At 41.3% G+C, this 16970-nt stretch overlaps 1 protein-coding gene across 2 annotated transcripts in view; it reads right to left on the bottom strand.

Moving 5' to 3' along the window:
• Positions 1-16061, bottom strand: part of Olfml2b (olfactomedin like 2B) — a 43873-nt gene extending 27812 nt beyond the window's left edge. Inside the window, exons 1-3 of one of the 2 annotated variants that reach the window (XM_047522709.1) lie at positions 15478-16061; positions 12448-12711; positions 9668-9775 (exon numbers count right to left, since the gene is read on the bottom strand). In XM_047522709.1, coding sequence (XP_047378665.1) covers positions 9668-9775; positions 12448-12711; positions 15478-15651 — 546 coding nt within the window. In that variant the 5' untranslated portion in view covers positions 15652-16061. The remainder of the gene's footprint in view (positions 1-9667; positions 9776-12447; positions 12712-15477) is intronic. The other variant, XM_047522715.1, reaches the window with a different exon arrangement.
• Positions 16062-16970: the final 909 nt, after the last annotated feature.

Genomic DNA, 16970 nt, shown 5'->3' with positions numbered 1-16970 from the left:
TTTCAAATCTTCTGCGGGGGCAAAATTTTGAGGAGCGGAGCCTTCAACTGACACACAAAGTTCCCTGGTGCCCATCTGCACCCATGGATGGAGTACACAAACTCTAGCAGGATGGTGAAAAAGGAAGAGAATAGTCACCACCAGGGGCAGAGCTTCCATGAGATACCACACTGTGAAAGCTTGTAGGAATTCACCTTTTTTTTTTGGGGGGGGGGGTGTACTGGGACTGAACTCAGGGACACTCAGTCACGGAGTCACATCCCCAGCACTATTTTGCATTTTATTTAGAGACAGGGTCTCACTGAGTTGCTTAGTACCTTGCTTTTGCTGAGGCTGGCTTTGAACTCGTGATCCTCCTGCCTCAGCCTCCCGAGCTGCTGAAATTACAGGCATGTGCCACCACACCCAGCAGAATTCATCTATTTTAAGAGTGTGAGATATGCAGTCACACATATATGAAGGCATATATGCACACAGTCATAAGCACACCACATAGTTATAAATGTTTACAGGTATACTACAGTTAGAATGGGAAGGAGGTCTCACTACAAAGATTTGCAACTTTTATGGGAATAATTTAATTCAATTAGTGCTTTGATGCTAAAGATTATAATCTGTCCCTCAGTCTTTTTTTGTCACCTTGGAAACAAATCTGCTCATGAAAGCAGTACTATCCCATGCTCCTAGTCCTGCTGCCTCCCAAATCCATTTTTAGATCTGGGCAGCCTATAAGTCTCTGGTGCACATGGAGTTCGGGGTGAAAGTTTTTTCTCCAGTTGAATCAATGCCAGACATGGGTCTATATGCAATGAATAGGATTTATCTTTGTCTTTGGAAGGTACAGGTTTTCCTTTTAGACTTGTATTTCTCATCTTCCCTGGCTTCTGTGCTCTTTGCCTAACTACAATCCAACACTGTACCTGCCTCCCCTGCCCCCACTTCTTGCATTCTCTTTCCCTTCTCAGATGTTCTTATAAAGGGATGTTCATGGGCCATTTATGAATTGGAAAAAAATCCACATATCTATCATTAGGAGATAGATAAATAAGTTGTTGCATAGTCTTACAATAGAATAATAGCAATAAAAATGAATGAACAAGACACAAAAACAATATAGGTAAATATCAAAAACATAAAACTGAATAAGAGAAGTCCAACACATGTGCACACACACATTCACTAACAGATACACAATTTTGTAGAATTCTGTATATTTAAAATTCCAACACAAGCAAAATGGGGAAGGAAGAGGGGAAAGAAAGAGGAGGAATGAAGGTGACCAAATCATGCTATATGCAATGAATCCCACTAATATATATTATATACCAATAAAAATTTGAAAATTAAAAATAATAAATAATAAATTCCTTCTAAAAAAAAAAACCAGGCAACATTAGGCAGCTGGGTATCCTGGTGTAGGCCCATAACTGCAGCAACTTGAGGGGCTGAGGCAGGAGGATTGCAAGTTCTAGGTCAGCCTCAGAAACTTAGTGAGACCTTGTCTCAAAAATAAAAGAGGGTTGGTGATACAGGTCAGTGGTAAAGTACCCCTGGGTTTGATCTTCAGTACAAAAAATAAATAAAGAAGAAAGCAGGCAAAACTGTTTATTTGAGGATTATTTTGGAAGATTTGGGGAATGCATTCTTATATGAGAACATTCTAAAGAAAAACAAGGAAGATAATTAAAATACAAGTCTCTAAATAGAGAGGATCCCCTCAGGAAGGAGGGATGAGTAGAATACATGTCAGGGGGCCTTGAGGATGTGAACATTGACCTATTTCTGAAGCTGGATAATGATTACAGGGGTATTTGCCTTATAATAAGTTATCAAGCTGAATACTTATCGTGCACTTTTCTATGCTGGTATTATTTTTCACAATTTAAAACAAAAGTTTAAACCAAATCAACATACTAGGCAGAGCTCCCAGTACTGATTTTACCAAGTGTGAGGTTCTGAACAGTTCGGATTTCATTTCTCTCTCCTTCCTTCCCCTTTAATCTGCAAATGAAGTTTCCATTCCTACATCCTCCTATGTACCCAAGGTGGAGGTACACACACGTGCCCACTTATACTGCCAAACACTAATCTGACTCGGGCAAAAAGCCCCTCCAATCTGACCCCTGTTGTCCTGTCTGACCTTCAAAGAACTCCCCTTGGGATTTAAGAATATCCAAGGACCTGGAGCAGAATTTCACTTCCATTCCTTCTGCAGAGCCAGGCTGGAGAGGGAATGTTTTTTCCATTTACCCAACATTCTGCCTTTTCAATTACTGTATACTCCAGACAGACAGCTGGCACGAGCCAGGAACCTTAATCCAAGATACAGTACTCCATTCCATGGGCCCAGAGCCCTTAGCCCATCCAAAGACCCTCCTGTCATACCACAGCACCCTGTCTCCTTGGACTGTCTGTTTTTGGAAAACCTCCTATTGGGTGGGACCTTCCCTAACTCAACTTTAATCCTATTTAATGGAGCTTATGAGATGCAGCCACAGTTCTGCCTAGAAATTCCCTTGGAAGAACTATTCTTTTCAAGTTCTGGTTAGGAAAAACTGATGCTTACAGGGCAGACAACAATGATTCGAAGAAACTCATGCAGTTGATTAGAAAGAGCCCTGAACTAGGAACCAGAAGACCGGAGCTCCAACCCTATACGTCTTTGTACTGTGATCTCAGGGGATTCATCTCATTGCCTTAGGTCTCACATCCTTCCTAGCTCACAGGAATAAATGGGCTAAGTGTATATGGAATGTTTTAGAAACTATAAAATGCTACACAAATATATATATGTACTTATTATGAAAGTCCAATGTTTGCTACTAAATATACCACACTATTGAAAAAAGAGATCTTTTCATCCATATAATAAAGTTTGTTTTGGTTGGGCTTGGTGCTACACGCCTGTAATCCCAGTGGCTCAGGAGGCTGAGGCAGGAGGATCTTGAGTTCAAAGGCAGCCTCAGCAATTTAGTGAGGCCCTAAGCAATTGAAAAAGACTGTCTCAAAATAAAATATAAAAAGGGCTGGGATGTGGCTCAGTGGTTAAGTGCTCCTGCGTTTAATCCCCAGTACCAAAATAAAAAAATAAATAAACTTCATTTTGGCCAAACTCTAGTTACTGTGCTCCTATACACAGGATGCCACACATTTGAGCTGGCACTGCACCAAATTCATTCACAATTCTACCCTTGGTCAACAGGAGGCTCTGCTGCTAGATAAGGCTGGGGATGAACTGCAGTTCTTAAAGAAAACCCAGCCCACTGACCCCCTCAGAGGCTGGGTGCCTGACCTAGGCCTCCTAAGCACTTTGTTCCTCCCCCACAGCTATCTTTCCCAAGCTGTGTTCTCTAGATACACTGAAAATCACATGTTTACCAAGGTCAGGTAAAAGCAGAAGTTGCCACCACCCCTGATCCTACAGAAATACAATCCTTTTTTTAAAGGGGCATAGTTGTGGGGAGGCTCAGGAAACATAGATACTGTCAAATATTGGACTCTGGTTCAATTCCTTTTGAACCCTTCTGGAAAAATCAGACAGCAGTTTTAATGGGAGGAAGAGCCCATGCCTGCATGAAGTCCACTGGGCGCAGGATGGTGTTGACCATTCCCAATCTTATCATTCTAGTTTTCAGTGTTGGGGAAGGAGAGATTCAAGACATCTCATGTCCTAAGTCTCTTAGGTAGCCCCTCTGGGAGAATGGAGGCTGATGTGGTCTACTTGACCACATCAACATATCTACAAAGCTCTGGCTCAGCACCCTAACCTTTCTCCTTAAGTTGATAACTGAAGTGACTGTGGACCTACCACCTCACCAAGAGCAAAATGGCAACAGTCAGAGCTGGAGGGGTGAAACCCAAGGGTGGGTGGAGAAGGAGCTGGGGTTCACTTCCTGAGAATATTTTTAGGAATAGAAGGAACCTGCTAGAACAATCCTTTAAACTGCAACACTTTTATCACCTCTGTCCTAGTTCTCTTGGCAGAGGAATGCAAGAATGTGTGCCCCAATCTGTTCTTGGTCATAACTCAAGTGCCATGTTTAATCAATTCAAATATTTTCATAGTAATTAGTGTACATTTTATTCCTTCAGGAATCATACAAAGTAGGTAGAGTACCATTCCCACTTCACAGATGGCAAACCTAAGATACGGTTGCTTGGGAATAGTGGGCAAAGAGTAACTCTGTGTTGACTCAGTCGGGCACTCTTTCTGCCACAAACTAGAAATTTTTACATTTTTTACATCTCATATCTACAAATCACTTATCAAGGAACCCCCATAATAGATCCTCAAAAGTCCATTTTTTCCCATGAGGAATACTGATACATTTGTAGTTGTTCCTTTATTAAACTTACCACTTACAGTAACATTCTGAAAATTAAAGAAAAGATTTCTACTTGAAGGAGCAGCTCTTTGGAAACTATTTTAAATATCAGTCCAAAAACTAGATGCCAGTCAATAAAAGATATCCACAAGCCTCTAATCAATAGAGTTGAATGATGAACGTTACTTTTCTGGTGACTAAACTTTCTTATTTGTAAATAAAGCATCACAATAACAAAACAATATCACCGTTATTGTTATGTCCATAACTATAACTCTTACCATCATATCACACATCATTAAATGAAAACTATGGCACCAATTGTGTATTCCTCAAAACCCAATCAGAATGAGGTGTCTTTGACTATGAACATTACGTTACTGGCATTGCAGACCGGCATCCCTCCTGAGCATGAGCAGCCTGAATGTCCAATGAAGGAACATTACTCATTATAAATCACTTTTATGTCACATTATCGTCTCAGTAGATGCAGAAAAATTAGATAAAATTTAACACCTCTTACTGATTAAAATCCTGAACAAATTAAGGATAGGAGGATCATACCAAAATATAATAAAGACTATATATGATAAACCCATATCCAACATCATACTGAATGGGGAAAACATTAAAACATTTCCTCTAAAAACAGGAACAAGATAAGAGTGTCCATTCTCAGCACTCTTATTCAATATTGTACTTGAATTTTTAGCTAGAGCAATTAGGCAAGAGAAAGAAATAAAAGGGCTACAAATAGGAAAGGAGGAAGCAAAAATATCCCAGTGGATGACATGATTCTATACTTTAAAAAGGCTAAAGACTCCATAAAAAGACTCTTAGAATTGATAAACATATTCAGTAAAGTACAAAATCAACATATAAAAATCAGTAGCCTTTTTGTACACCAATAATAAAATTGTTGAAAAAGAAATCAAGAAAACAATTCCATTCCAAATAGCCTCAAAAAAAAAAAAAAAAGTTTAGGAAACTTAACTGAGGAGGTGAAAGACCTCTACAAAAATTATAAAACACCAAATAAAGAAATTGAAGACACTAGAAAATGGAAAGACCTCCCACGTTCTTCATATTGTTAAATAAATATCTATACTACTCAAAAGCTCTCAACAGACTCAGTATAGTCCCCATCAAAATACCAATAGCATTCTTCACAGAACTAGAAAAAACAATCCTAGAGTTCATATGGAAGCATACAAGACCCTGAATACCTAAAGCAATCCTGAGCAAAAAGAATAATGCTAGAAGCATCCCAATACCTATTTCAAAATACAGTATAGAGCCATAGTAATAAAACAGCATGTATTAGCATGAAAACAGGTATACAGACCAAGTGAACAGAAGACCCAGAAATAAATCCATGCATCTGCAGCTGGCAGATTCTCAAAAGAGCACCAAAAACACATTAAAGAAGATAGCCTCTTCACAAATGATGCTGGGAACACTGGACATCCATGTGTAGAAGACCGAAAGTAGACCCCTTTATCCTGTACAAAAATCAGACCTGAAATATTGAAACTACCAGAAGAAAACAGGGGAAACACCCCTAGATATTGGCACAGTCAACAATTTCCTGAATAAGACTCCAATATCTCAGGAAACAAGAACAAGAATTGACAATAAGATCACATCAAATTAAAAAGCTTCTGCACAGAAAAAGAAACAATCCAGAGTGAAGAGACAACCTATAGAATGGGAGAAAATCTTTGCCAGCTATTCATCTGACAAAGTATTAATGTCCAGAATATACAAAGAATTTAAAAAATCCTAACAACCAAAGAAATAAGTAATCCAATCAAAAGATGGCCAAATGATCTGAACAGATACTTCTCAAAAGAAGTCCAAATAGCCAAAAAATATATGAAAATAATTCTTAATATCTTTAGCTTCCAGGGAAATGCAAATTGGTTATTACCAAAACAAAAAACAAAAACAAACCAAAACAAAGAAAACCCCACCAACTAATAAACACGGGTAATGATGTGGAGAAAAAGAATCCTTATACATTGTTGTTAGGAATGTAAAAAAAAAAAAAAAAAAAAAAAAAAGTACAGCAACTATGGGAATCAGCATGAAGCTTCCTTGAAAAACTGAAAAAATAAATACCATACGATCCAGCTATATGACTTCTGGGTATATGTCCAAAAGAAACACAGTCATTCAAAAGATGCATACACATTTACTGCAGCACTATTTATAATATCTTTTTATTTATTTATTTATTTATTTTTTGTGGTGCTGGGATCAAACCCATGGCCTTGTGCTTGCAAGGCAAGCACTCTACCAACTGAGCTATCTCCCCAGCCCACTATTTACAATATCTAAGATATAAAATCAGCCCATGTGCCCATCCATAGATTAATGGATAGAGAAAGCATATACATACAACAGAATATTATTCAGCCATAAGAATAAAATCGTATCACAACACCAGACCTTAAACTACACTACAGAGCAATAATAACAAAAACAATATGGTATTGGCACCAAAACAGATATGTAGACAAATGGTACAAAATAGAAGACACAGAGACAAACCCACATAAATACAGGTATCTCATACTAGACAAAGGTGCCAAAAGCATACATTGGAAAAAGATAGCCTATTCAACAAGTGGTGCTGGGAAAACTGGAAATTCATATGTAAAGAAATGAAATTAAACCTCTATCTCTAATCCTGCACAAAAATCAACTCAAAGTAGATCAAAGACTTAGGCACTAGAACAGAGACCCTGCACCTAATAGAAAAAAAAGTAGGCCCAAATCTTCATCATGTCAGCTTAGGACCTGACTTCCTTAACAAGACTCCTAAAGCACAAGAAGTAAAATTAAGACTCAATAAGCGGGATGGATTCAAACTAAAAAGTTTCTTCTCAGCAAAGGAAACAATCAATGTGAAGAAAGAGCCTACAGATTGGGAGAAAACTTTACCACTGGTACCTCAGATAAAACATTAATCTCCAGGATATATAAAGAACTCAAAAAACTTAACACCAAAAAAACAAATTACCCAATCAATAAATGGGCTATGGAACTGATCAGACACTTCACAGAAGAAATACAACTGATCAACAAACATATGAAAAAATATTCATCATCTCTTGCAATTACAGAAATGCAAATCAAAACTACTCAGATTTCATCTCACTCCAGCCAGAAAGGCAATTATCAAGAATATAAGCTATAATAAGTGTTGGCAAGGATGTGGAGAAAAAGGTACACCCATACATTTTTGGTGGGACTGCAGATTGGTGCAACCACTTTGGAAAGCAGTATGGAGATTCCTAAGAACACCTGGAATGGAACAACCATTCCACCCAGCTATCCCACTCCTTGGCCTATAAAGGACTTAAAATCAGCATTCTAGGGCTGGGGAGATAGCTCAGTCGGTAGTGTTTGCATTGCAAGCACAAATCCCTGGGTTTGATCCCCAGCACCACAAAAAAGAAAAAAAAAAATCAGTATTCTACAGTGACACAGCCACATCAATGTTTATAGCAGCTCAATTCACAATAGCTAAACTATGAAAGCAACCTAGAGGTCCTTCAACAGATGAATGGATAAAGAAACTGTGGTGCCATAAAGAATGATAAAATTATGGCATTTGCAGGCAAATGGATGAAATATCATGCTAAGTGAGATAAGCCAATCTCAAAAAACCAAAGGACGAATGATCTCGCTGATAAGTGGATGATGACACATAATGGGGGGTGGGAGGGGTTAGTGTTAGGGTTAGAGTTAGGGTTAGGGAGGGGGGCAAGAATGGAGGAAGGAAGGACTGTATAGAGGGAAAAGAGGGGTGGGGGGAGGGAAAAATAACAGAATGAATCAAACAACATTACTCTATGTAAATTTATGATTACACAAATGGTACGCCTTTACTCCATGTACAAACACAGAAACAACATGTATCCCATTTGTTTACAATTAAAAAAAGAACCAAAAAAAAAAAAAAGGAACTGTGGTACATATACACAATGAAATATTATGGCATTTGCAGGTAAATGGATGAAACTGGAGAATATCATGTAAGTGGAATAAGCCAATCTCAAAAAATCAAAGGCTGAATGTTTTCTCTAATAAGTGGATGCTGATCCATAGTGGGAGGTAGGTAGGGAAGAATGAAGGAACTTTGGATTATGCAGAGGGGAATGAGGGGAGAGGTGGGCTGGTGGGGCGGGGGGAAAAGGTACTAAGAGTAGATTTTAAGTGTTCTTAACATAAAAATGTAATAAGTATGTGCTGATGGATGTTAGTTTGATTTAATCATTCCAATATATATACCTATATCATGACACTTCATTGTACCCCAAATATACACAACTGATATATATCAATTAAAAATAAAGTTGTTTACAAAAAAGAATAAAATCATGTCATTTGCAAAAAAAAAAAAAAAAAAAAAAAAAACAGACGAAACTGGAGGACATTATATTGAGTGAAATAAACCAGACACAGAAAGACAAATATCATGTTTTCTCTGATTAGGAGGAAAGGAAACAAAAAAATTTGAAAAAGATGACCTGAAAGCAGAAGAGGGCTTTCAGGGAAGGGAACGGGAATAGAGGCCAGGGAAAGAAAAGAGAGGGGATAGCAAGAGAGGACAGAAGGGAAGATGGGCATGACCAAGGGAGGATATATATATATATGTATGTATATATATATATATATGTATATATATATATATATATATATATAAATGTCATAGTGGAACCCATTATTTGTACAACTAATATTTAATAATTATAATATTAAAACAAAATAATCACTTTTATGTTTTCTTTCTCTCAAATGGATAAGGTACACACACATTCTCACCCATACTCACAAAGAAAGATATGCACTAGAACAGTTAAAAAACAAACAACAACAACAAAAAAAAAAAAAAAACAGAACAAATCAGCAACCATATTCCCAGGAGGCAGAAGACTCTACCTTAAAACTGGAGGTAAGATGCTTATTGTAATTTTACATATCATTTAGTTCTGAGTTCCCTGGAAGTCAAGCTAAAAATAGAAATACATTATTTATATGGTTCTTACACATGAAAAGAATAAAGTCTTTACATTTTTATTTCATTCATTATCTGTCACCAAGAATTTGGTATGATTTTGGATACATTTTTTTAAATATATTTTTTCTTTCGAAAGAAGAGAATGGGTTAAGTCTACTTAATGAGACCCTGCCTCAAAATAAAAAGTAAAAAAGGTTGAAGGTGTAGCTCACTGGAAGAGCACTTGCCTAGCATGTGAAAGGATCTGGTTCAATTCCCAGGACTACAAAGGGAAGGGGAAGGGGAAGGAAAATGAAATCAGAATCTTCCTTACCTCCTCCAGTTTATCCACTCGCCCCACCAGTTTGGTAGTGACTGAATGCAGTTTCAGGAGATCCAGGCCATAGAAAGCTCCTTCCAGCATATCTATGATGGTGGAGAGCTATGAAACAAGATTCAGAGGTTAGCCCAGGGTTGGGGTAGACAGACCACAGTGGGAGAAGTTTCCTTCAGATCTCCATGTTGTAGGTTCAACACTAGGAAGTCACTAGCCAGGAATTGAGAGGTAGCCCTCAGAAACACATTTGTGGGGGTGAGCCAAATGATGTATTATGCCTTCTGAAATATTTGAGTAAGAAAATGGAAGAATCCTACAAGAACAAGTAAATTCAAGATTGAAACATCCTCACAAACTGTTTAGGCCTCCTTTATGAAATCCATCAGTCACATGCATCTCTCCTATTAGACTGTAAGCTCTTTCAAAGCTTCATCTCTGTTTCCTCAAGATATCTAGCAGAGTACCTGGCCCACAACAAGTAATCTACAATACTCAACGAAGTGTACACATCAATAACTTCAGGATATGGTTCTGAGACCCTCATCTTCATTGTCTACTAAAGGACCCCAAAGATACCAATAGATTATTCCTTAGCACAAAAAGTCAATCTCATAGGCATAGCATCAAGTATAGTTCCATCTATTCAGAAGATCAAGACAGGTTCAATTGAACCCAGTAGTCTCAGACTAGCTTGGAGAACATAGTAAGAACCCATCTCAAAAAATACAGCTAGTTTAAGAATATAGATTAGTGTTAGAAGACTTGCCTAGCATGTACAAGGCCCTGGGCAGGGGGTGGGGACAGCTAAACTGATCCTGGGGTAAAAGAGACCCAATGGTCCTGGGTACAGTGGCACATGACTGTACTCTCAGCAACTCAGGAGGTTGAGGCAGGAAGATGGCAAGTTGGAGGCAAGTCTGGGCAATTTAGTGAGAACCTCTTTTAAAATAAGATAAAAATGATAAATATAAGATAAAAATGTCTGGGAATGTAGTCCAGTTGTAAAGCACCTCTGGGTTCAATCCCTAGTACCAAACTGTCCCTCGCACAAAAAAAAAAAAAAACAAGAGAGAGAGGCCCATGTCTGAGATAGCTACTTACCATAGGGCACCCAACCTTCTCATTTTTTTTTTTTTTTTCCAATATGATCACCCTGACAGTATAGAGTCCCTGGGAGGAAAGTGAATGAGGCTCTGGTAGCATCTAGGGCATGAGGGTACAGGCAATGGGGGCAGATGAGATATGCTTAAATGGAGCCTCCCTATCAAGAACCAGACCTTTGAAGAGTTTGCTGGGTAAACTACTTGCGATCTATCTGTTCCCCACTCACCTCCCAGCCTTGCTTCTAGATGAAAAATTCCAAAGAAATATTCATAATTAGAAGGTCCCCTCCCGCTCCCTCTCTCCCTCCCCCTCTCCCTCCCCCCTCCCTCCCTCTCTCCCTCCTCCTCTCCCTCCCCCTCTCCCTCCCGGCTCTCTCCTCTCTCCTCTTTCCTTCTCCTTCTCCTTCTTTTGGGTACCGGGGATTGAACCCAGGGGCACTTAATCACTGAACCACATCCCAATCCTTTTCAAATTTTATTTCAAGACAGGGTCTTACTAAGTTGCTTAGGGCCCAACTAAGTTGCTGAGGCTGGCTTTGGACCTGCAATCCTCCAGCTTCAGACTCCTTAGCTGCTGGGATTACAGGAGTATATTAGTGCACCTGGCTAGAAGTTCTTTCTTCTGCAGCAGAGGAAGACAGCTGGATCCTGGGCAAGGGCCATAGCAGGTTAGTATGCATGGGATGATTTTCTGATTCCTAATAGAAATTTTGCCTAATGTGATTCCAGAAGTCCCCCAGAGTCCTACCCTAGAACTAAGTGACCATGATGTAGTTCAGAAAGTAGATTCATGGCAGAACTGCAGTTTTAAGCAATATGGCCAAATCCTGGGACATTTCTTGTACTGATAAACATGACTGCTTAAAGAGATACCAATGAGTACCAGTCGCTGAGTGTTAGCTACCAAGCACAGCAGGAGTGCATTACATGACCATTCATTCATTCATTTACACAGTCATGCCTCAGTGAATATCAGGCATTGTGCCAAGCACTCTGTAGTTGTCATCTCATGAATTCTCATTTGAAGTAGATATTATTCCCATATTTTATTCAAGGAAACTGAGGTCAGACAAATTTAATAACTTCAGCAAGATTATGCAGCACTAATTTAAACCCAAGTGTCTAACTCCAAAACCAAGCTTATTCCACTACCCCACTTCATGAACAAAGCAAGGGTATCACATGAAGTCAGCCAGTAAGGATACCCAGGTAGGGTCTGAGCTTCCCACCCTACAAAGTATGATCACAGAATCCATTTTGCTGAGGGCCCCAGGCCTCTCATCCTGGGTCATTCCAACAATGATACCAATGACTGAGAAACTCCTCTGTGTCTTTTACATCTTCAACATCCACCCTGAGCTGACAGGAAATTGTGACAGCAATTTTCCTGGAGAACACTGAGTTCTTTTGGCCAGCTGGGCCTGGCAGCTGATCCCAGGTCTGGCCTCCCAGTCTCTATAAGGAGGGGTAAGTATTCTTTGCTCCCACATCTCCCTCAGACTCCGAGCTGAATTGATCATTTTGTCAAAACATCAGCCTTATCACCACACAAAAGACTCCAAGGAGAAGGCCTGGCTTTCTTCAAAGGTCTTACAATCCCCAGCCATGGCCCTGTAGGCTCATGGGACCCCAGAGAGCCTTCTCATCTGTGGCACTGCCCCCACCAGCTCCTACCTTCAAGTCTCGGCTGTCTGCTTCCCGCAGCTTCTGGAGCCTGAAGTCTCCCTCGCAGGGATTGAGGGCAGATGGAGGCGCGACACAGGCACATTTGCAGGATGAGCCTGAAGTGATGGTTTCTACAGTGTAAAAGTCTTCCTTCTTGGATGCTCCCTCATTGATCCTCTGGCAGGCATCTCGGCCCAGCGGTCTCACCACACACTTGCACTGACAATCTGAACCCTCAGACACGGCTTTCACCTTGTCATAGTCCCCCAGCAACTAGACAGAGCAAATGAACTGGAGTTATGCAAATATCAGGTTCCTCAAAAAGGCTGTCCATTAACTTTGTCAAATGTCCTACTCTAAAAGAAAACAATATATATCAACATGGGAAAAATCTCCAGGAACTACCTTTAAGTGACTCAAGTTATAGATCAATATATATAGTATGATTAATTTTATGTGAAAACAAATTCACAAATCAAAGCAATAAAAACATATACATATAAAATACACCTAAAAAATGTCCTACACTAGCCAGACACCTCAAACAAAACTGAACCACAGAATGAATAGGTCATCACAAAGCAATTTGCTGACTCGGACATTTCCGGGAAGGCACTCGGAGTTCAGCTTTCTTCGTTTATCTTGGAAGGTTGTGTATTTTCAGGGGCCTTTGCTTTTAATCATTTAAAAGAAAAAAAAAAAATGAGCTCCATCATTCTTCCAATAGCCTTGCAGTCTGCTAGAATCCAGGTTTGGATTTGAAAAGGGAAGAAAGAAAGAGTTGAAGGAGAAATTGGAAAGTTGGTATTCAGATTTGGGGACTACTGGTTTCTCTCCTGGTTCAGCATTTGACACTTATTGAGTACCTTCTAGAGAAGTGCAGTTAAAGATTGAGATGGGTCAGGCAAACAGTCTGTTCTCAAGGAGCCTACAATGTAAGAGGCAAATAAATAATAGTGGCAGATTAGACAGTGACAGGTGCCCTGAAGACAAAGTGCAGTTGGAAGTCAACAGAGGCTCCAACTGGGTACCAGGGAAGGTTTCTTGGAGGAAAAGGTATTTGATCTGAGACTCAAATGATGGGTTAGAATTGGAGAAAGGGAGCCAGACGTGGTGGCACATGCCTATAATCCCAGAGACTCAGATGGCTGAGGCAGGAGGAGTGCAAGTTCAAGGCCAATCTTGGCAATTTAGCAAGACCCTGTCTCAAAAAAGGAAAAACTGAAGTGCTAGGGGTGTCTCATGATACTAGAGCACTCCTGGATTCAATCCCCAGTACCAAGAAAATAAAAGAGAATATAGTTGGAGAAAGGGAGTTGGGAAGAGAAAGACAGGTTCAGAAATCAGTAAGGTTTATACAGTCTGAGGGTTTATTTGGCTCCTAGAGCAGATTCTGAACCCAAATCCAAGACCAAACCCAGGAAATTGTCCGCACCTGCTGCATTCTACAATGCTAAACACTTTCTTCTGGGATCTTGCTCCTACCAGCTTTCCCAAAGCAAGAAAACATGCAACAGCAAACTTTCTGGAGTTCTTACCCTGGGCACTTGCTGGGGAAACAGATTCCCCCACCCTGAGTTGCTTTGCAGCATGTCCTAAATATCCAAAACCAGGACTCCCCACCTAGACAGTCAGAAGTGTTCCCTTTATTTGACTGAGGATCCCAGCAGGCAGGCATAAAGCTTGTTTGAGTAGAAATGTTCCTTGGGATGCTGTCTGGAGGGAGTTTTCCCTGCCAAGGTTGGGTTTCTTCTAAGACTAATATTTGCTTTAGAGTTGTTGTCAAATACAGAATGGGTCAGTGGAAGAAGGAGGTGTAGTTTGGGGTGACTTAAGCAGCTGTTTTTTCTGGGCTGATAGTAAATCATGGCTGTCTATTTTCTGAAACTCGGCCTGGATTCCTAAGCAACCCTGCTCTGAGAACCCTGGGTGGGTTCCTTCCTTTCTGGAGGCTCGGGTTTCAAGAAAGCTTTTGCTGATGATATTCCAGAGTCCCAGTGTGAGGGATTTTGTGTCTTTTCGATTTATGGGTCAGTATGAGGTTATGGGTGGGCACAAAACATATATTAGCATAATTATGAAAGGAAAAATGAGAATAGTGTTTGAGAAATCCCAAAGCAGAGGTGATCGCTCCCTCTACAGGAAGGAGACAAGACCCAGTCTGAGGGCTTAATGGAGATACAGGCACACACTAAGGATCCTTCCCCTGATATCTCTGGTCCTGAGGATCATAGTGTCACCACTGCATACCATCATGACAGCTCTGGAGAGCACAAAATCAACACCAGAGAGAAGTATTCCTTACAGTCGTGAGATCTGGGCTGAAAATTGCCAGATGGTTTGATTCTTACCACCCCCACCACTCTTTAGCTTTCTGAACCTTATCCATAGAATGGGTATCAGGGTGTTTGGGGGATTGATTTAGATTCATAAATGGACATTACAAAGATCGTCACTATCATCTGTCACCGGGCTCCTACTGAGAGTAAGCCAGACTGAGGGATATACATTTCCACTCTACCTTTGCAATACCTGGGATCTTGTTAATTTTCCTCTATTTTGGGGGCAACTCACATGAATTACACATGTTCAGTTCTGTCTTCACCCTATGTCTCTGCGTGGGCGGCTCACTGTAGGCCATAAAATATCTCCCATGGGTTGTGCCATCTGCCTCCTGTCCAACATACCCGCCTGTTTACACATTCCAAATCTGACAAACAGCCACATAGACAAGAAGTATTCTTCACAACCCTTTAACCAAAACACACAAAAACTTTTCTTCCTTCTCAGAGAGTTCTGTGAAGTCTTCCCTTACCTCCTCTCCTTTCTCTGGATTTGGTAACCTCGAAAGACCCCAAGAGTTTGAGACTAGGACTCCCTCATTTCCCTTTAAGAAAATATTCTGATAAACGAAAAGTAAATGTCCCTGTCGTTGATAATGGAAAGAAAAACATTTCCCTCCAAACGCTTCATCCAGAACCATCCTTTGGCCCTTGCCACCAACCAGGACAAGAAGGTGTGTGGAACTCGGTATCCTACCTGAGACAAAACGTTCTCTTGGTTATCCGCCTCATTTTGCAGAATCTCATCCTCTGTAGGAGCCACCGTCTGTTCATCTGGAGGCTCGCTGGTCCCTGTTGGAGGAGTGCTGGACCCCCAGACCTGTGCCGCAATCAGAGAGAAGCAAAGAACTAGCAGCAGAGGCTTGGCCATGAGGGACACGACCAGAAGGACCTTAGCCCCTTCGGAGAAGGCTTGGGTCGGGGATCTCAGCAAAGACTGAGGCTAGAGGATGTTTAAGCAGGAGCCCGAGAGTGGCTGTCCCAAGCACCTTCTAAAGATGGGTGCGGCTGAGTTGGGCTGGAGGGAGCGCCCCAGAGACCCTGGGCATCTCCTTCCTTCCCGACTCTAGCCAAGACTAGAGAGGCGTGAGTAGGGAAGAGGAGATGACCGGGAAGGTGGAGGCAGGCACCGGCTAGTCAAACGCGTCGCCGGTGGAGGGTTCAGGTGGAAGGCGGGTGTTCAGGCAGATGCGGACTGCAGGGATCCTCTGGGCGCACAGGGACTGGGCGCTAGGCGGACAGCGGCTGCGGCGGCAGCGGCGGCGCGGGAGGCGAGGGCGCAGCGAAGGGAGGGTGCGGAGGGAGGGCGGAGTCTCTATTGTGCCGGCCGCGGAGATGCAGCCAGTGACGGCTCGGCGGAGGAGGACCGGGAAGCGCACAGAGCTCTGGCGGAGGGGCGCCCGCCGACCCCGCCCCCGACTGCGACTCAGCTGCGGCGCACGCGGGGGAGGGCCGAGACTGCAAGTTCGCTTTCCCTCTTTTGACTGCAAATGAAAAACGCAGAGGTTACCCGGAACAGGATCCCTGAAGTTTGGGGATTCCTTGTACCCATCCTCTCCGCTCCTAGAAGAGCGTTTTTTCCTATGGGATGGGAGTCAGGCACTGATGGCCGGTGCAAAGCCTCGACTTTCTCCCTTTATTGCAACTGGTCCCAGAGAGAAGGCGCGTTTGCTCTTCTTGCGTGTGTCTTTTCCCTGTACTTGACTCTGGGCGTAATCTCTGGGAGCTTTGAACTTAGCGGTGTTGGTAGTTTGCTTGCCACAGTTTCAGAACCTAGTAATACCTCCACCCAGAGGTTGACTATTGAACTCTCTGCTGGAGTGTGTCCTCAATGTTAAAAATAAGGAAAGTGACTTAAAGTCTCTGATATTTCTGATGATCGCGGAAGAGAACACCTTTTACTGTCAACTGGGTTGGAAGTATCGGGGTTCTGTCACCAGATGATCTCTAAGAGGACATCTGCTTTTAACAATGTGCAATTATGTTGCTATGTCCTTAAATTAATGTCCCTTTCATAAACCCACTGTGAAGATTAACTGTGTGAATTTAATGGTATTGCCTTTCCAGAACAGCTGTCACCCTGAAAATGTTGAAGAGCCAGGTCACTTTAAGACATTCAAATATATTTCACGTCCTTGAGAATTCCAAGCATTCTGCCTGTATGCTAAGGAATAAAGGTTGTAATAATCT

Source organism: Sciurus carolinensis, chromosome 1 (genome assembly GCF_902686445.1).
Source record: "Sciurus carolinensis chromosome 1, mSciCar1.2, whole genome shotgun sequence".
NCBI classification, from domain to species: Eukaryota; Metazoa; Chordata; class Mammalia; order Rodentia; family Sciuridae; genus Sciurus; species Sciurus carolinensis.
This window is presented reverse-complemented; position numbering and strand designations above follow the sequence as displayed.